At 39.3% G+C, this 22,113-nt stretch overlaps 1 protein-coding gene across 2 annotated transcripts in view; it reads right to left on the bottom strand.

The window, feature by feature from the left end:
• Window positions 1–22,113, bottom strand: part of SHQ1 (SHQ1, H/ACA ribonucleoprotein assembly factor) — a 96,739-nt gene that overhangs the window by 37,993 nt on the left and 36,633 nt on the right. For both annotated transcript variants that reach the window (XM_045861964.3, XM_045861965.3), the window contains 2 exons: window positions 21,739–21,862; window positions 3,992–4,112 (listed from right to left, as the gene is read on the bottom strand). In XM_045861964.3, coding sequence (XP_045717920.2) covers window positions 3,992–4,112; window positions 21,739–21,862 — 245 coding nt within the window. The remainder of the gene's footprint in view (window positions 1–3,991; window positions 4,113–21,738; window positions 21,863–22,113) is intronic.

Here is a 22,113-nt window from a genome sequence, read left to right as displayed (position 1 = left end):
AGCTCAAACTTAGACTAAAGACAGCCAGGATTTCAGATTTTAATTTCATTTTTTTAAAAAGAACAACCAACCAAAATTTTCCCCATGTAGCTAAAACAAAATAATACCCAATTTGATCTCTCATGTTTCAATATACACCATGCATTAGAACCGTAAGGTATCAAATTTTCTTCAGTGGGCATATACTTCTTTTATAATGAGAAAAAAATTAGTTATTTTTTTAAAAAAAATACCATGCTATAGATATTATGTTATAAAGGAAAATGATTTATAGGATACTATTATAAGTATAAGACAAGTTACAAAATGATAAGTGCAGTATTATTTTCACTGGTTTAAAAAATGCACTGGAAAATAAGTAGAGAAAATATTAAAATACTAATGCTGGCTGCATTAGATAAAGTGATGAAGTGACCTGCTGAAGTCTTAAAGGCCAATGAGGGAAAACTGGAACATATTTTACAGCTCATGCTTTTCTCTCCCCACTTACATAAAAGGGTGTGAACTTTCAGAGGGTTAGAACTATCCCTGCTACTGATAAATGCAGCTCACCAGGAAAATCAGGGAAGGGCAAAATCTACTGAATGTAGCTGAAAATGTCAATTAAAATAAGAGGAAAAAAAAAAGTAAGAGCCAATGCATAGTTTTTAAAGTTTATGCTTTTTTTCTTTTTTTAATGATGAAAAATGCTCTTTTAATTGGCTCTACTAGGTACCTTTCAATTTAATGAAAACTGTGCTCCTAAGGGACTGTGATGGGCCCCAGACAGGTGCTCATTCACAGGGACTTTAAAATTTTAGAGCGGGAAAGAGATAAGCACTTAAATTACTACAAAATGAGGCAGGCATGAGATGTGCCCATACGTTCTTAAACCAAGTGCTATGGGAGAATCCAGGAGGAAGACAAGTGAGTCATTAATTCCTCCTTCTATAGAAAAAGCTCCCTAAAGGGATGGCTTTTTTCTTCTGTTTTTTTGGTGTTTTTTCCCACATGCCATGGGTAAAGAAAACTGGTTGTCTAGGTGGCCTATCTGGGAAAACATAAAATCCAGACCCAGAAAACCCTGAGACTACCAGACACCTATCTCTTAGAGGCTGCATGACCTCAAGCAAATCACTTCCTCATGCTGCCACCCAGGGAGCATCTGCAGCCGTGACCACTACACTCGAAATTTCCAGGGAAGCTTGCAGTGAAGGGTGACAGGGAGCGTTCCTTTTTCTTTTTTTTTTTTTTAATTTTTTTTTATTATGTTAGTCACCATACAGGACATCATTAGTTTTTGATGTAGTGTTCCATGATTCATTGTCTGCGTATAATACCCAGTGCTCCATGCAATACGTGCCCTCCTTAATACCCATCACCGGGCTCCAGAAAAATAATTTGCCATCTGTCACTCAGAATAAGAACACAGGACCTTCCGTTTTGAAAATCTGTGAGTATACTCTATGAGACACAGATATCACAAGGAAAAATAACTACACAGTATAGAGCACAACTTAGGATTTAACTGTTGACCGAACTCCATTAATTCAATGTAAGAATGACTTTGCTACCCACATTCCAGCAAGTTTTTGCCAAAGTGAATGTCTGACTGTAAAAATGAAATGCTGTTCTTTGTGCTCATTATAATTTAGCACTTATCTGCTATTTTAAATACAATTTCAGTCTTTATTATTATAATCAAAAACATCAAATAGGGATTAAGGAAAATACAGAACTTTTAAAATATAAAAATAAGGAGCTAGATTTCACTGGTAAACTAACTATATGGGAAAGAAAGAAACCAGAAGGTGAAAGGTGAGGAAGAAATTCGTTATGAAAATCATGAACATTCACTGCAGTATTATTTTAGAGCCAAGACAGTTCACAGTAAAAATGATATTGGAAAGCTCAATTTTGCTGTGTTTGAAAAATTAAGGATTAAATTAGAAAATTTAATAAAAATCAGGTAAATGAAAAAATGTGTTATTTCAAGGGAGAAAAAAATAGGCTCAACTAGAGTTAAAATATAAGATACAAAGTGAGGGGCGCCTGGGTGGCTCAGTCATTCAGTGTCTGCCTTCAGCTCAGGTCATGATCCCAGGGTCCTGGGATCGAGCCCCGCATCGGGCTCCCTGCTCCGCAGGAAGCCTGCTTCTCCCTCTCCCGCTCCCCCAGCTTGTGTTCCCTCTCTTGCTGTCTCTCTCTCTCTGGCAAATGAATAAATAAAATCTCCAAAGTAATCTGAAGAGTTCCTGCTGGTTTCCCCGCTCCTGTCCCGCTTCCCAATACATTGTATCTCTTTGAAAAAATTACTGTTATCATAACAATTATTAGGGACCTAAGAATTTCATCTCATTTCCTGCAACTTAAAACCAAGGGAAAAGGATTTTTTTTTTAAGCGCAAGGAGGTGTGCTAATCCCCACACGGACATGAGGGCACACACCCTTCCACTTTAATGAAACATGATCTCCTCTCTAGTTAATAAGGAATGCCACAGAGAAAAGAGGCGCTCATAGAAATGGGATCCTCACACAAACCTCCATGCTCATTACACGTTTATAAAATTCTCACCCTGAAGGGAACAAGAAAAACCTAAACCCACACAAATAGACTATTTCAATTTAATTTTATTATGAAAACAACAGGAAGTGGCAGCAGGGTACTTGATAAGCTCAATTAGCAGGAGGATGAAATGAAGTGATGACATGCCATGATGACCTCAGGGGTTAAAGATGCAATTTTCCATCTGGCGAAACCGAGATTTCCACCACAAACACTGCCGCCACCTGCTGTATGGTAGTAGGCCTTATGAGAGCAGACCATCCGTTTCTCCTTACAACACACAGAGCCTCGAGTTTTGTCTTAGTTCACTCTGCATGTAATTGCTTCCCCATGAACAGAGGCCAAAAATAAATTCTATATAGTGGCTCACTCAGAACAGGCACTAAAGGTAAACTAAGGCACTCACTGACCAATCACAGTGGTGGGACAACTATCATGATTGTTTTTCTTCTAAGTCAAGAACGATACTGCGGGGGGCGCCTGGGTGGCTCAGTCGTTAAGCGTCTGCCTTCGGCTCAGGTCATGATCCCAGGGTCCTGGGATCGAGCCCCACATCAGGCTCCCTACTCCGCGGGAGGCCTGCTTCTCCCTCTCCCACTCCCCTTGCTTGTGTTCCCTCTCTCGCTGTCTCTCTCTCAAATAAATAAATAAAATCTTAAAAAAAAAAAAAAAAGAATGATACTGGGCCATCATTTTCCAGAGCACCTAAGAAGCCCTCCCATCAAGAGCTCTATTTGTGTGCTCTCAATTAATCGTCTTCTGCTACTGAAATGGATAATCTGTTGAACCTCTTCACAAAATGAAAGTTCACTGCCTTTTTAAACTTCATAGGGTTACCCGAGGGAGGCAATGGTAAACACTTTGGGCAAATCTTATATATACCACGTTGGTGAGTGTTCGGTCCCTTAGATGCATGTGTTAGTTACCAAGAATCATGTTATGAAACTTTGAAGGTTGTCTTTTTTATACTCTGAAGAACAGATTCTGTAAGAAGTGGTTAGCCAATGGGATGATAGCTGATTAGGTCTGTGCCCCGTGATGTTTACACAGGTGTCCAACATGGCACACACACACACTCACTCACTTACACCCCCCAATGTAAGTAATCTGCAGACACAAGTTTGGATACTCAAGGATGGAACTTTGAGATTTTATATTGGACAGTCAATAACATAGCAATGAATACTTACAACTGTCTGTCTGCACGCCTATTTGCTAGACTAGAACCATGCTTCCCCGCAAAATGAACTTTTCACCATCTGCACCTCCTCCCGAAGCAAATTTGCCAAGCTCCCCATGTTGATCTTCTTTAAAGCGTTTGATAGCTAGATGCGGTTTCTTTTTCATTACAACTTACCTCCCAGGCTATTTCATTTGCTTCCTCCTAGGTCAGGAGGCATTCCAGAAATGGGAGCATGTAAAATTCATAAGTAACTCAAAACTTACTTGGCTTTCTGAATCCACACACAGTAGTCTGAGATGTAGAGATCATTCAGAATATAAGCGGGGTCATTTTCCTGAAAAATTTTGTGAACATCCAGTAGACACTTTAAAACTGCACTTTTACCTAAAGAAAATTTTTTAAAAAATCAAATCATTCTTAAGAAAAACACATCTGTTTATCTTAAACTGAGAAATTCAGATACTGCGAGGTAATATATTTATAGCAGTTCAGAACCTTAACCATGTTTTTAGAATATTTTTAACATTCCTTTATTGCATGAAATCTTATCAGTACTATAAAGCCCAAAGCTCTTTATTTCATTAAGAATTATGAGTAAACCTTATGCTCTATTTCTATATCTGATTAATTGTGGTTACTATAAAAACACTATGAAACACAACCAAGTACATTAAGCAAAAAAGAGGAAAGTTTTCCTCACTAAATGAATATTTAAATGCCCCACAGAATTATAAAATATTCTTCTAATTCAAGCTTTCAAAACACCATGAAAAAATTATATTGTTTTTTAAACTCTTTTATTCTTTATGCCAACATTTTTTGTTAAGGAATTATCTGGTACTAACTTAAGTTCTTGCACCTTAAAGAACTGAAGAAAACACAGAATGAAAACTAAAATATCACAGCACTCATTCAAAAATAAGCTGACAAAATCACTTGGAAAAAAGCCATCAAGTACTAAAGTCTTGTTCAATCTAATTACTTCCGCCTGGTTGTTAAATGAACCTAATTTTAATCCCAACGAAAGCCTACAAAAGGAACCTTTGACAACTCAACAACAATTCCCTAGGTGTCCCGAACTTTATGACATTCCCTGAAATGTATTGACTATAAGGCAAATTACTAAATCTATAGTAGCACCACTTCCTTTGATCAGTAAAACACAGCATTTTCAGGTTAACAGTTTCATTCTTATCTTCACAGTCCCAAAACATAAAAATACTGTATATCAATTCCTGAAGATATTGGATGTGCTTTTATCGACATTTCCCTCTTGACTTTTAGACAGATAAAAGAATCATGAGCTAGCTAAATACATCTCAAGGTGCCAAAACTGTTGCCACTAAAATTTTAACACAATTAACACTAGAAAATACATTTCAAAAGAGCAGGGACTTCTGTGTTAGTGATTTTTTTTTTTTTTTAAGATTTTATTTATCTGAGAGAGAGAGCACAGAGGAAGAATGAGAGGGAGAAGCAGACTCCCCGCCGAGCAGACAGCCTGACACTGGACTTGATCCCAGGAGCCTGGGATCATGACCTGAGCCAAAGGCAGACGCTTAACTGACTGAGCCATGCAGGTGCCCCATGTTTTATTTAGTGATTAATCCCCACTACCTAGAACAGAACCTTGTAGCATCAGATTTTCAATTTCAATATTTTAAGAATGAATGAATGACACAGTGATCGCGTGCCTTACACCCTCGCAATTCCTCTCATCCCAGGGCCTCATACTGCAGCCCTGAGGATTCTTCCTGGAAACGCCCCTCGCAGTTGCCCTTTCCCCACCACTCCTGGTGCCACTATCCTCACCTGTACTCTCATCGTCTCACACCTGGATTATAAGATCTTCCTCCTCCCTCGCATTGCAGACTCTCTCCTAGTCCTCTGACACACTTCTCCATGTACTTCTTTCCTCATCCCCGCCCCTGCACATGCTTTCAAGGTCCTCTGCTCAAATGGCTCCCACACCCGGACTGCCTTTTTTCTCCACTCCACTTAATGGCATCTTAGCCTGCCTTCACGGCCTAGCCTAAGACTTCACCCTTCAGGAAGCCTGAGCTCACCTCCTAGTCTTCGGAGCTCTTTACTGAACGCTGCAAAGGAACATGGAAAGGAAACAGTTGATCGTCCCCAGAACCTTCCCTGCTCATTTCACAGAAGCAGAACCTGAGGTTCAAGATCGTAAGATACTCACAGGATCCAAATTCTGAACCGACTGGCTTGTGGCTAGCCACTGTACTACATTACCCACACATTCTTGGCCCATTCTGTCGCCAACACATTTTATTATTCTGGAGTTAGAAATTAAGTTCAAAGCAGGGGCCAAGCCTTTTTCAAAAGTTTTAACTATGTGGCTTCCTCACATGCAGATGGGAAGAATGCCAATAAAAACCCTATTGCTCAATTGGTTAAGAGAAACAAATACTTAGAAGGCCTAAAACTACATTTGGTTAAGTCAAGACCAGAACTGTGACTATCAGAGTGGCCCGGGTTAACTATATCAAATGACTAGTGTGGACCCCCCACGGCAAGCCTATTTTCATTACAAAGTATGTAATGTTGAAGGCAGAGTTTGATGACAGGAGGCAGGAAATACAATCAAAACTCACAGAAGTGATGAAACCAAGTTAGCCATGTTATCTCAAGAGAAAAAAATCAACAGAGAACTAACTAATGTGTAAGAATTTCTTGAACAGTTTTAATCGCCACAGAGAAGAAAATGTCAGGGCAAGCATATGCCCATTTTTTACTTTCTCTCTCTCCCTCTCTCTTTTTTGGAGGGGAAGGGTCCAGGGAGAAGGAGTTTACTTTTATAACTACCAACTTAAAGTTTTAAAAGTTAACCATAGGTCTTTACAAAACAAACAAACAACAACAAAAAAACAAGCAAAAGGAAAAAAACACAAACAAAAAACTATTTACTTGAAACTTACACAAGCCCCTCTATAGTGTGACACCCCAGAATCCTGCCCCTCGAGATCCCATACCTTACTAATATAAGCCGGTTAATAGAAAATGCAGGATTTGGAGCAAGACCTCACAGCAAATAAGTGAGTGAAGAGAAAGGGGCAATATGCTGGCTTGAAGGATGGTGGGAAAAGGAGACTTTAAATGGGGTGGGTTTAGGGAACGACAGGAAAAGATCATTTGGTTGGAGCAGGTGGTTCAAGCAGGGAAATGGGGAGGAGTAAGCAGGTGAGTTGGGAGGGAGTCAGAGTGTGTCACGGGCTCAGGAGACAGGTGTAAGAAGGATGAGGAATGAAGGCCTAAAAGCAGCTGTGGACAGCAGGGATAAGAGGCCCAACTCCAGGGATATTTATTAAGAAGGGTATGGAAGTAAGGTCACATGTTTAATGGAAATCCAAGGCAATCATTACCCTAATGAAATTATATAGCTTCATTTAGCAGACATGCCTCAAGTAAGGTTGTCTCCTTGCTAAGGACCACAGGCAAATTCACATCTTCACTACCACCAAAGAATAATAATAATATAAGAAATGTCAAAAATAATGTTTTTTAATTTAAAGAAAAGTTACATTGTATTTGTACATTTTGACTATTTTTTTTTAAAAAGACAAATACACATAGGAAAAAAACCTTAAGTGTATTTACACCCAAAGGGTATCAACGTGTCTCTCTGCATGCACTGAAAAAGTATCTAAGTGCCTGACATGTGTCCAGCACTGTTTTACATGAAGGACTACAGTGGCTTACTCTTCTTTGTACTTGCCCCTCTTTTCAAGCTTTCCCCACAATAAACATTTATTTGTTTAACAAAAAGTGAGACACACTCAGCTACACAGCCAACCTCTGAAATATCGGCAAAGAATGCTAAAAAATTTTAATTCATATTTAAATTTTCTGTAAATTGTAATTTTGAACTGAGAAGCAATATTTAGATCAGGTAATTTTAGAAAATCACATGCAAGGCAGTTTTGAAAGGGAAAGTTGTGCACTCTTGGAAAGCTGTGTTTTCACCGTATGTCTCATTCAAACTATTTTCACAGTATGCTATGTGACAAAAAAGGTAAAAGATAACTCAGCCACTGGCAGTTGACAATCTAGAACAATGTAAGTACATTTAAATCATCCTTTCCCCAGCAATGTGGACTGTACCCCAAGGTCATACTTGGGTCTCTTTTGTTCCCACTACACCACCATAGACGATTATAGCCGCACAGTGAAGAGACTTGTGCAGCACGCAGGTTTTTTTTACTCCCCTTTGTACTGACTGCTCTCTCTCAGGTTGTTAACCACTTCTCTAACAGCTATCAGGAAAGAAAAAAAAAAAACTGGCCTTGCTCCAAGCTGTCACGCAGCCAGTGGCCAGAAGCCTTCAGGGACTCAAAGCACCTGGCTCCTGGGGGGCTTTATCCAGTTGTGGGCTCAGCACATAGCAGATAGGTATAAACTGCTCAGGCGTAAATCTGAGGACATTCTTCCTGCTCAAAGGCACTGGAGGAAAGTAACCGTTTTCAGCCAGTTCGCCGCCTGGTCCAAAGCAGGAAAAGACAAGGAGCCTTGCACAGTAACTGTTTTCACTACAGCAATGCACCAACAGACCTCTCCAAGATGTTAAGTCTCCAGAGTTAGGGATTCTCCAGATTGACACGGTCTTTACTTAAGCCAACCGTAACCATGGAAGAAAGGCTTCTGGGACCCAGATCTCTTGTTCACTCATGAAGGCAGTTTAAAATTAGTATCCTGGTATTATAAATGACAAGTGCCATGAATGTTTTACCTCAGGGAAAATGACTGTACAGTAACAACACAGAGAAACATAATGACAACATAAAGAAAAATATGCATGCCAGTAACAAGCAGGTGGGCAGTAAACAGTACTTAACACATTCTCTGGCTACCCCCTTCACCAGCTTTTCTTTAAAGAGAAGGCAAACTGGGGCACCCGAGTGGCTCACTTGGTTAACCATCTGACTTTTGATCTCAGCTCAGGTCTTGATCTCAGGGTTGTGAGTTCAAGCCCCAAGTTTGGTGCCACGCTGGGCGTGGAGCCCACTTAAAAAAAGAGAGAGAGAGAAGGTAAACTAAGAGCAGTGTTTTCCTGCTCTGTACAGATGTGGCATTTCAGGCTAATAGATCTCAAAACAGAGACAAGATTGAGCTATTTTAAATCAGAATCCACTGGCTATTTGAAATTTTCCTGTAGCAGATCAGGTTTGGCAATAATGTCTGACAGACCAGCTCATGGTTGGAAGCACTTAAGAAATGGCTCCCATCACTAAGAGATGATCAGAATAGTGGATTTGGGGGGGGGGGGGGGCTGGCTTTTAGCCAGCGAAAAATAATATAAATTGCTAACTCTACATAATAAAAGCTGAATTTCTTTTCAACTCCTGATACATTATAGCTGCTATGTGGCTGTGGTTTTCTGGGTATCTAGTTCTACCCTTTAAAGTTTTGAGCTATGTAAGACAAGGAGCCAAAAAGAGTAAAGGGAAAAAAAGTGGTTATTTAGAATACCCGAAGGAAAGTACTACTTGGTTTTTATTCATAAAAATCAACTAAAAATAAAACCAACACTGCTATCGTTTTAAGATGATAAGATATCATTAGATTCCTGGGATTTTGATGAGACCACATTATCAGAAGGGATAACTTAGGAATTACTTCTAACATTAATTTTCATAGATTATTAACCATAAAAACACATGATAGGGTAATTGTGTCAAATTAACCAAAATTAAGAGAATCGAAGTGTGGTAATTTGCTTCAATGCCAGGCCCTGTTAGGAAGTAGCTTAAAGTCAAGTTCCTAACAATTAACACAAACATACATTAAATTCAGTTTTATGAATGCTTCTCAAACCATTTCACTGTTTTATCCTAAAATTCCTCATATGGTTATTTAGGCTCTTACATTTCAGAGTTGTAATAAGAAACACACAGGAAGCAATAAGAGTTACTATGTTGAGCACAAATTTATGATCCCGTATCGATTTTTAAAACATTTTTAGTTACTAGAAATACATATATTATTATTATAGCCACAAACAAAAGTAACACAAAGCAAACATATACTTTGTAGATGTTCCCTTTGCCTGGAATGCATAACTCCCAAGTCCAAACCTAATTCACCATCAAGTCTCAAATCAGGCAGTACTGCTCCTAGAAATGGGGTCCCAACTCTCCCTCCAGCTGATCTGGGCTCTTTCATAATGCCTGGCACACCCGTCTAATATGGGAGTTAGGAGCTACCCACTTGCTCTGCACCGAGTACTTTACACACATTAAATCATTTAACCCCACCAATTAGGTACTTCCTTGCTCATTTCATAAATGAGAAAGGAGACTCAAGGATATGGAGTTGGCTAAGATTACAGTTATGAAGCAACAGTCAGGGCTTGAAAGTAAGTCCATCTGCCTCCCAGCCACTACGCAATAAATACTGTGTCAATATTTATCACCTGGACAGGAAAAGAACACGGCGGCTCTTCACCTTTCTTCCCTCATCTAGAATAATGTCTAACAAACTGTAGGATCCTGTTCAATAAGGCTGGTTGTTAATATAGTCTGGAGTACATAAAGCCTAAGTTCAGAAACCCTTGGTCAAACTGCTCAGTTAGCGTCTAGTTATAATACCTGTGTGATCTATAGATTAACTTTGTGCCATGACAAATGTGGAATATCCAATTTGTTCGTGCCTTCCCTTATTATGTCTATTCCCTGACACGAAAGAATGTAACTATGCCAACTTTCTTACATCATTACACCATCAAAAGTTCAAATAATGGATTTAACCCAAGGCTGCCTTTTGCCTTTTCTGCTCTAACAATTCCTGCAAGGTTTGCTGGTTTAGAAGGACAGCCTTGACATTAACTCCATTTGCCTTAAAGTCACCTGTCAAAGCGGTAGTTGTTTCAGTCTAGAAGCATCCAAATTCAAGACAGAACATTAAAAAAAAAAAAAAAAAAAAACCACCTATATAGTAAGCACAAAGGTAGAAGGTTAAGAAGCTGAAGATTCAAGGAAAAAGGCTCTGGAAACAATTGCAATCTAAACCTAGATTAAAAAAAAGAAAAAAACAAGGGGCACCTGGGTGACTCAGTCGGTTAAGCACCCAACTCTTGATCTCAGGTCAGGTCTTAATCTGAAGGTTGTAAATTCAAGCCCCGAATTGGGCTCTATGCTGGGTATGGAGCCTACTTTAAAAAATAATAAATAAATAAACAAACAAACAAACAAACAAACAGTGTTTATAATTTTGTAATTCTGCAGGTAAAATTTTACTTTAACTGTTCCTCCTTATGAATACAGAATGTATCTCAATACCTGGTAGCTCAACTTCAAATCAATTCATCTTGATGTTGTTTTAATTAAAACTATGAGACTGTTTTTCAATAGATATTACTTAATATTCACAGTTCTGACACTTTGGATTTAGTTTAGGTTCAAACTGGGAAAACTAAAATTGTACATGAAGTCAGAAAGAAGAAATATATAGGAAGAAAGACAACTGGATCCCTCAAATGGCTCATAAAAGGAAAAAACCAACCCAGTCCTACCAGCCTTATGAGCCCCTTCTGGCGCTGTGATATACTGATGAGTACGTCAAGGGAGAAAGAACGAGCCCTTTTAAAACCCTCCCTGTATTACAGTGCGTGTATGTTCACTGCTAAATGATGTGCACATTGATAAAACAGAGTTACGCTTCTTTACATTTTAATCAATGTACAGTAAATATAATTTAGTAAAAATGACTAGGCATCCGTATCTACACGGAAGTTTATTGCGCATTAAAAGGTTACATGAGAATTCTGATTATGAAATTAAGATTTTAGAATTCTGGTCCCAAATTAGAAAAGGCTAAAGAAAGATCATTAAAAAGCCACATATACATAATTTTTGTGCAGTTCTAGCTAATGTCTCTGCAATGTAAAAATGGTAACAATTATAACTGTTCTGTGTGGAACAGTTACGCAGCCCACGGTCGGTCACGGGGGTCGATCATGGGGGTTGTGGGTCCCCTTGCTCCTGGTGTTTGATCCTTAATCTGAATCTGTTTCCACATGTCAACAGAGGGCGGACTTCTTAAGAACTGCTATGGGAAGGAAATGAGACAATGACCATGCATACACATTACAGATGACAAGGGAAGAAGGACAACAGGTCAGATGGGATTGAGGGCCCCACCTGCTTCTCCCTCGCTACCTGAGAAGCATCTGCCCCCATATTCCTTCCTCCTCCACGCCACCGCAGGCACTCCAGTTCAGACCCTATTACCTGCGCCTAAACTACCTGGCTTCAGGTAAGAATTGTGGTCTCCTCTCGTCTGTACACTAATCTCACCCCCTTCGATGACTGGATCCTCGGTGTTACTGCTGGATGAATCCGACTTTGTGAGCCTGTCACAGACCAACACCACACTCTGCAGTGGTACCTCAGTGAGTAAGGCCCAGTCTCTTCAGCAAGGCACTGCAGACTACCCACAATCCTGGCCCAACACACCATTCACACCTCTTCCCCACAATTCCCCTTCACAACCCAAGCCTCCAGACAAACTAGAGTACTGGCCATTTCTTGGACCTAACTCTTATTTTCCTCTACCTGCTTTTCCTTACCTTCTACTTTCTCAGGGAATACCTTCCTTCATTTCTTTTGTAAATTCCACACATTCTTTAAGTAATAACTACCACTAAGCCTCCCTCATTAGACCTATGCTGTTTGCTTCTTCCTTATCAAGCCCTCACTTCTACTCAAAAGCCCCCTACTGGGGTCACAGGTCCTGGAATCCTGTGACTCATCCCCTCCATCCTGACCAGGTTCTGGCTGACAAAGCAACACAAAGTAAGTGGAAAGAAAAGTAAGGGTTCTACCTTTTGTTTTTTGCTTTTTAAGGTTTCTGGGCATAGTTACTTAGGTATTGCAAGCTATGTCCTACCTCCTTCTGCAATCTACTCCTGAGGCACACAAGGCTGAGATCAACCTGAAACTGGGACTGAAAGAGCAGGGGTTTGGTGCAAGCCCTCAATGCAGCTGGAAACTGGCAGGGACAAGAGGGTGTGAGAAAAACAGGTCGGCTCTAGGAATGCTTGGAGTCGGAATGAAAAACCTAGGGCCCACACAGGTGGACCTGGGCATTCAGCCATGCAATGGCTCTGAGCATATTATTTAGAACTCTACTTCATCATTAATACTTTCACTTTTGAAAATTTTTATCTTAAAGATCATTGCTTTCTAATTCTTTTTAAGTCCCCCAAACTGGCAATGTTACAGATCCACATGGCAACAACAGGCTACAAATGGGGCATGTATGTTGCCAGCTCACACAGGCCTCATTACTCCTGACTGTCTTAAACCCTGCCATGTCACTCACTCACCCGTCTGGACAAGCAGGCATCTCAATTCACTTCCCCTAATGTTGTGAGGGACCTACTCTTATGGGAACTAGCTAGATCAGCTACATCTCACCCTATGGGCAGGAGACAAAAAGCTGAAATGATCCCCTTCAACACTAACTAGTATTTGGGACGGAAGGCAGCCAAAGACCTCTGCTCACTCGTGAAAGTCTCCCTTTCAACCTTCTAGATACATATATCTGGAGCAAGGGTAGGATCATTTTTTCTGTAAAGACCCAGAGAGTAAATATTTAGGCTCTGCAGGCCACATAATGTTTCAACCGCTCAACTCTGCCATCATATCCCAAAAGTAGCCATAAACAATATGTAAGTGAACTAGCATGAATGTATTCCAATAAAGCTTTATTTATGGGCATTAAAATTTGAATTTCATATAATTTACATTATGTCATCAAACACTATTTTGATTTTTCTGTTCAACATTTAAAGATATAAAAAGCATTTTTGGCTCATAGGTCATACAAGATGCATTTGGATTTGGCCTTTGAGTCCAGTTATTTTCCTAAGGGACTTTCTCCTTTGTATCTGGTAAATACTCATATTTTGTATCTTTCCTTTGTCTTACCATTACTGTTACATAATAAACTCCTTAAAAGCTAAGGCCAACTCATATATATATTCCTATAACTCTTTGCTGATTCTGTTATGATGCCTTGCACAGAGAAGGAATTTGATTTATATATGTTGTATAAATGTCTCCATTTTTCAGTATTAATTCCTATTTAAAGGAACTCGAAATTGAAAGAATATAATTCTTCCATGTTTTCCAGTAACATATGAAGTACTATTTAATGAACTTCACCTAGGCCTGTTGCTATTACTCTGCAACAGGAAAGTGATTCATTAGGTCAAATAAAATTTTTCCTCTTTGTTCTTCCAAATTTGTCTTAAATATATACAATTTTCTGCCTTTATCCTCTTACAAAAAAGTAAACTTAAAGTTACTTCCTTAAAAATTCAGATCAATAAAAATCTCAAAACTGACTTTAGATTTATTAAATGAGGCACGAACTATAGAAAAAATTTTTAAGCCATAATATCAAACCACATAACTAACCTGGTTTTCCACATTGCTCAGCTCCAAAACTGCAGAAATGAACAAAACTTAAATAGTATTGGAAATATAATGCAGATTTCAATTATTTATTGATTTCAATACAGTATTCAATAGTATTGAATAGTATTCAAATAGTATTGGATATATAATGCAGATTTCAATAATTATTTAAGAGATCAGCTGATTTTGAGCTATACCCACCAGTAAGCATTACTATGTAACTCAAATTTCCAAAGCACACTAACACAATATTTCAAGTGATTTTTTTGGTAGCAGAATAACCATAAGCTCTTAATCATCTGTGGCAATTAAAAGGCAATTTATTATTTGTAAACCATACAGGAAATGCTGCCCCCTGCAGAGTATTTTAAAAGAACAAAGAATGTTTTATATAAATGTAACCCAGAAATTATCATGAGAGCAACTTTTTAAAATTCTAGTGATCCACAGGATTATTAGAGGAAAAAGGAATTCTATGGAGATGACTGGAATTTTATTTTCCTCACCTTAATGTTTATGCTCATATACAATATCCTTCTATACAGCAGTGTATGTATAAACCTACAAAGGCTCCAATGACGAATAATATAGATAAATAGGAAGAATGTGCCAATTTAAGAGACTGTAAGACACAGATTTTGGCTCTGAGGAAGAGAAGGGAGTAGAAGGAATTTGCTTCGCCACATGGCAGGACAATCCAGGGAGAGAGGCCAAGGACCGGCTCAGTCGTGACCACACAGCAGAGCCCTGTCCTCCTCTTACTCATTTCAGCTGCAGCGCACATGCTCTGGGGCTCGGAAGCCCTCCTTTCCTGGATTAGTCAGTATGTAAGTGATTAGCAGAAACAGGCACAAATGGCACTTCAATATTTTATTTGAATTCCATGCTATTTAAATTTCCTGAAAGCACTAGGATTGCTCCATTCTTAGAAACATTTTAATTGCAATGGGGAATTGACGAGGAAATAAAAGCTCAAGAACAATTCAGGAGAGGAAGAGAACAGAGAGTAAGAATTTCCTCCTGGATAGGGAGCAGGGAATTAAGCGATAATAATAAAGAAGGAGAGAAACCAATTCTGGTGAACCAGTTAACTCACACAGGAAAGGGAACTAGATACAGAGGCTGTAGGGCAAGTCTCAGGATCAGTCTATCAACTCTAAATTGTCACTGATGAAACCACACTAGTCTAGGAACTTCTTCACACTGTTCACTCATAGTATTTAGAATACTTCCCCCCATCCTTCTGTGCCTAAATACCACTCATCCTTCAAGTCCCAATTCAAATCTCATGCCTTAAATGAAGCTTTCTTTGATTCCTACTGAAACAGCACCTCTCCTTTTTTGAACTATTTTGTCCACATTTCATGTACTGTACTTACCACCGTCTACTGTGTTTTGTTTTTGACGGACATCTTAGCTCCCCTAGGAGCACATACACTCCCCAAATACAGTACACAAGTCTAATGGATCTTTCCGCAGCTCTCTGTATTTACAGGATACTCTGCACATAATAAATCGCGTTTTAGTGGGTACTGACAAAATACCGTTGAATGGATAAATACATGAACTCATCAACCAATTAACAAGTACTTTAGAATGACAGGAAACTAGAATAGGAACTGAGAATCAAAAGTCAAATAAGGTAGAGGCTCCCCTCTGTAGAAGGTTACATGTTTTAAATGACAACTTAAAGGCTAGTCCATTACCCTGACTTTATATTTTCATCCAATATATTTCTCCTCTGAACTTATTACAAATGCAGTTTTTAAAAAACCTAACAGTTGTATAATTCCACGCCCTGCACGAGAATTTAAGCTCCGAGTGTGTGAGTCGCACTTCCCCTGCTCACAAGTATACCTCCAGACCCAGCTCAGCACCTTGACACAGTAACTGCTCAACATTAGTGAATAACTTGCAAAATAATTTTACATAATGTATTTAAGGAGTAAAAATTAGAAGGTCTAACAGTTCTTTAAAATGTCCGTAACAGGGAACTCATAAAAATTAAATACAGATGGGGCACCTGGGTGGCTCAGTCGGTTGAGCATCTGACTCTTGATTTCAGCTCAGGTTAGGATCTCAGAATGTGAGACTGAACCTTGGACTGGACTCTGCGCTGGGCATGGAGCCTGCTTGCGATTCTCTCCCCCACCACCCCCCCTCAACCCTCTCTGGTGCAGGAGATCACACTCTCTCTCTCTCAAAAATAAATAAATAAATAAATAAACAAACAAACAAACAAACAGATAAATATCAACACTGGAAAATCCTAGTGATTTCATCTTTTGGTTTTCAAATTGGGGGTAATTTCTACAAGTCAATACAAAGAACTTGCTAAACTGACTTTGGGCTAAACAGAATTCAAATGCTAAAAACCAATTCATCTCCAAGGTTGCAAGAGAACTCAGAATTCACATAATACACCTGCCATACCCCTATTTCTTGGACATTCTTCTTAAAGAAAAAGAGCAGCCCCAAGCCTTGTGCTATGGCTCTTCTTGTCTTCCACATTGATTGTGCTATTATATCTATCTATAGAAGAGCCAAGGCAGTCCTTTCTGAAAAATTGATTATTAAGCCCAATAATGACGAATATGTTAGGACTATTAATTATATGAAGCAAAACCAGCTTTTAGTTGGTAACAAGAACTAATCTCGTGAAGGCTATTCCTTGGGTTACAGCCTGCCATGTAACTACTAGTCATCAGACCTCAAATGTTTATACAAAGGTAGGTTTCTGGGGCGCCTGGGTGGCTCAGTTGGTTAAGCGACTGCCTTCGGCTCAGGTCGTGATCCTGGAGTCCCGGGATCGAGTCCCGCATCGGGCTCCCTGCTCGGCGGGGAGCCTGCTTCGCCCTCTGACCCTCCCCCCTCTCATGTGCTCTCTCATTCTCTCTCTCTCAAATAAATAAATAAAATCTTTAAAAAAAAACAAAGGTAGGTTTCTGTTGGACTTAAGAACAAAACAGAACCCAGAGCGCCTGGCTGGCTCAGTCAGTAGAGCATGCGACTCTTGATCTCAGGGGTTTGAAATCGAACCCCATGTTGGGTGGAGAGATTGCTTAAAAATAAAATCTTTGAAAAACAAAACAAAACAAAAAATACACAACCAAAAAAACTAATTTCAAACATATGTTTTCATTAGCCAAAAAAATTTATACAACTGTCTGAACAAGAATTATAATGTTTTCCACAAAATGGTGAATAAACTTAAATTTAAAACATTGAATTATAGTGGTTAAGAGCCCACACTTAAAAAACCAAAAAACTTTTTATGAAGGAAAATCATGCACTAAAAGAGACCACACGATGGTGAAGTGCCACATACGCATCACCCAACTTCAAGCAGGTACCAACGTGGGTCAACCTCGTTTCATCTGCACCTGGCCCACTTTCCCCCAAACCTCTGTGGATTATTCCAAAATAAACCCCAGGCTTCACATAATTTCATTTATAACCATTTGAACACTTCAAAAGGCACAGACTTTGAGTCAGATAGACCTGGTGTCAAATCCAGGCTCTACCAACTAATGGCTTTGTGAGCCTGGGCAAGTGACTGAACTTCTCTGAGCCTGTCTTCTACCTGCAAAATGGGGATAGTAATCCTGACTTCGCAGGAGTACAGTACGGATGAAATGAAATAAGCTATCTGAAGAATGGAGCCTAGCGCTGGCCCGCAGGAAACAGTGGATATGGTAGCTGCGGTTATTATGACTGTACTAGCAAAGTAAGACAGGACTCTTTCTGCCTCATTTCCAAGGAGCCCCACAAAGGACAAAGCAAAGAGCAAGTATATGCATATTTTAAAAAGAGATGCTAACCTCTCTATGCTAAACTTACAGAGACTAACAAAAAAACTGATGATTTATGACCCTCTCAGCCCAACACTGACCTCTAGGAGTTTAAGGAAAAGAGGTCCAGAAGAGCTCTTTGGATAAAACTGTAGTGCTATGGGGTTTCAAGCACCCTCCACGGGGAAGGGGGGGACGGGACGGGACTATTTTCCTGTCACCCTAAACCAAGAGAAAGGGAGTTTTAAGAGGGGCCCCTAGAGAGTGTAAGTGACCACCCCTAGAAATTGTAGGGGACAGAGACTGGTGTCTGACCCACACCTGATAAAAGCCCCGCATGGAGAAGCAGGAAGGGGCAGCCTGGGGTGGCTGTGTGGAAGGCCTGCCCCGGACGCAAGCAGTACTTCCTGCAACGGCAAAGAGGAGCCCCCTCTCGCCAGGGCTGGCTTCCCAACCTAAGGCAGACCTGAGATGGGGAAGGGAAGATTTACTTTTTTAATCAAGTTCAAAGGGGACATTTTAAGTACTTAAAAGAGACTCTTGTAACTTAAAGTGATATAAAAATTTATAGAATATCTATATATAAGATAGGTGTGTACGTGATATGATATTTATAGAATATATATTTCATCCAGAAACAATAAAAGAACAGACAGAATGAGTTCAAAGAACTGAGAGAAAAAAACTAAGTTTCCCATGATGTTCCGCACCTTCAATATAATAGTTACATTATATGTTCAAAAGCTGAGCAACAGCAGAGTGAGGAATGCCATCATAAAGATTAATGAAATGCAGATATTAGTACAAATAATAAACTGTACGAAGTGTATATCAAATATTAAACTATGTCACTTCTAAACAGAATAAAATTTCAAGGCATATAAGAAAAGCTGCTCTTTTCATCTCTTTTTTCATTTATAACCACAGCTAAGCGATGCTTCCGTCAAGGATTCTACCCACTTCTTCCCAAATGAATGGAACAGGGGGGAAGAAGTGAAAGGTGCTCAAGACATAGGACAGAAACAAAAAGTGGAGAGATGATCATGTGGCCCAAGGTTACCGATCCAGGGACAGAAACTCCATGCACAAGGTACTGTGTTAAGCACTAGAATAGTACTTAAAGGGGCAAAGCAGGTTTTCTGCCCTTAAAGGAATTTGGATTAGACACGTAGCAACAGCAAGAAATGAACGTACACAGTCTTTAGGGGGTGGGAGAAGAAACACAACACTGAGACTAGCTCAAGGCCCAGTAAAGAATTCTTGTGAAGGCTACTGTGAAGTCAGGAAAAGCTAATTCATGGTTCTTTTAAAAATTCAAATCTTAAAATAAAATAAAAACTTACATCTTAGTCAACCCACTATAATGAGATATTCTATAGATTCTGAAGCCTTGCTACGCTGGTTTTGAAAGCTCATTCCAGTTAAGATCAATATTTCTTAAGGGGGAGAGTTATTCGTTACTTTCAAAAAATGGAAACACTAAACTGACCTTTCTAATAAAAAGTGTGATCGCTGTGATTGCATCTTGAATTATAAGCAAGCACAAATTCATTCTTGGAAAATAGTAAATGCCCCAGAAGAGCTACCCCGCGTCAGTGAGAGTATCCAAACAAATGAGATTCTTCAATGGCAATAATGACATCCTTGTGCCATCCACATGTACAAACATAGGTTACAACCCTCTTCCCCACAGCTTATGGCGTGTATTCTAGACAACCCAGCTCTGTTTCAGCACTAACTAACCATGACCTAAATTAGCCACAGAAGATGCTGTGTACAGTTAACAGAGGCTTCAGATTCATTTTCAGCAGACACACATCCAGTGTGTTACCTAAGGTTTGCTGGGGCTCTCAAGACACAACTGATAAGACTATTTCTTGTCAGATTGATAATGATGAAAAGTTAAGTCTCAATGTCATTTCTCACCTACAAAAACCGTTTGAGTAATTGATTACCATGTAAGTCAACACAATCAAATTTATTTCTGGTTATGCAATCACAGAACTGATTACTTTTCAAATAAAAATGCAGAGAACCAGATTACTTCCCAGAGTAGAAAGTAGCAACTGTGTGTGTGTGTGTGCATGCACACATACACAAACACACAAACACACACACACACACACAGAGACACGGGGGTTTTGCCAGTTTTCCATCTGGAAACCATGATGTAACAGGATAATCGCAAACTCATTCTCACTGCTTAAATCTGTGAATAATGCGCAGATCATCTAACGTGACTTAAGTAAGAAATTATGACGGCATGTAACTCAAGTTCAACAACCAGTCATTTATAGTAGGTTGATTTTTCACGGTAATCTTTTCGGATTCAAGAAATATCTTAGAAGGCAAGGAAGAAATAACATGAGAAAAAAACAAAGCAGTTTCTTTCCCACCAAAAAGTTAAGAAAGATCGATTTTTCAAAGGTAGTAGCTCTACAATCTTATGAACAACAATCCTTCAAAATAAAATACAGCTACCCTAATCCAAGTGGATTGATAAAAAGGTATCTTTCATTTAACTATAATTCATTTTTAGAATTAGAATTATTATCTACCTTAAAAGAATCTACTTCAAACATGATTTTTCCCCCCAGGATAAGAAGGCAACGGGTTGGGCGCCTGGGTGGCTCCGTTGGTTAAGCGACTGCCTTCGGCTCAGGTCATGATCCTGGAGTCCCGGGATCGTGTCCCACATCGGGCTCCCTGCTCAGCAGGGGGTCTGCTTCTCCCTCTGTCCTCTTCCCTCTCGTGCTCTCTGTCTCTCATTCTCTCTCTCTCAAATAACTAAATAAAATCTTAAAAAAAAAAAAAAAAAAGAAGGCAACGGGTTACACAGAAGTCAAAGAAAAACATAGGTGTACACCTCTAGGAGGGACAAAACATTAGAGATGGGATTCTTCCTTTTAAGCCAATGATGTTACCTGGGTGGTAAAGGGAAGAGCTTCCTTACTTCCCCTTCTTATCCTAAAGTCTGGAAACTAAGCCCCAGAAGTACCTTTATCTAAGGACAAAGGAATGACGAGACTCCCAGGAAAGAATATAAGAAATGACCATAAAGGATGGAAAGCTACTTCTAAATAAATGTGCCAGAACTACGATGCTATTACCTTCAAAGTCATTACCTTGGAAATTATATACTTAATCCAATGACGCTGTGATAGTCACTCTGGAATTTGGTTCAGAGCTCAGAATGTTCCACATCCTTAAAACTAGTTAATCTTTGTCTTTTCAGGTTAGATTTGGCAATAGTCAAAAGTCCTCAGAGTAGCTGTGCTTTTCTTTGGAAAGTCTTTCCTGACCTCCCAAGTCCAGGTTCTGTGCCCCCTACCCAGGGATCACTTCGTCCCCTGGCAGAGCACCTTTCACTCTACAATGGAATTGCTTACTTGTCAACAGTCCCCCAGGAAAACAGTAAACTGCACAGAAACAGGGAATATATCTTATTATTTATTATTACACCCACAATCCTAGCATAGTGCCCAGAAAACTGCAGGCCTCCAATACTGAATGATGCGATCCACTATCATACAAAATGGTTTGGAATACAGTTGTCTATCTTCTCTACTGATCCTTCCAGCATCTCTCTGGAAAGAGTACCACACCTCACTGTGTGACTATCTACCTACAGAGAAGAACTATTACTTTATATACCTGGGGGGAGAAGTGATTGCATTTGATGATTTTCATTACTCATTTATGCACAGAAAAGCAAAAATCACAACATCCTCACAGACTAGTAACTTTTCCACTCTCAAATCTGCAAGCACAAGAATATCTTACCTAGTTGCAATATCTTTATAGTGTCTCTGTAGGCTTTCATCACCAACTTGAAGTGGCGATAAAGTGGGTAGCACAAAACTCGTCTTCCAAAAGACACCAGGATTTCATGAACATTAGTCCAAGTCTGTGAAGTAGAGTTTAAATAAGTAATCATTTCCATATTACATAAGCAAAAGGACACAACAAAATATGAAACTACTCTCAATTAAAAACTCTAAGCTTGGATCATCATGAAGCCACGCAAGAAATACAAAACCATGAAATGAGATTCTTTTTATATACCTTACAATAAAATACTTAATTGACGTCTTTGTCATTTCTCATACTTTATCAAGATATCACAAATGCTCCTTAAAAATCACATATGCAGCAGGA

Source organism: Mirounga angustirostris, unplaced genomic scaffold (assembly GCF_029215605.1).
Source record: "Mirounga angustirostris isolate CCGP_5_RB_7025 unplaced genomic scaffold, mMirAng1.0.hap1 SCAF_1, whole genome shotgun sequence".
NCBI classification, from domain to species: domain Eukaryota; kingdom Metazoa; phylum Chordata; class Mammalia; order Carnivora; family Phocidae; genus Mirounga; species Mirounga angustirostris.
The sequence above is the reverse complement of the archived record's forward strand: the minus strand, read 5'-3'. Positions and strand labels throughout refer to the sequence as shown.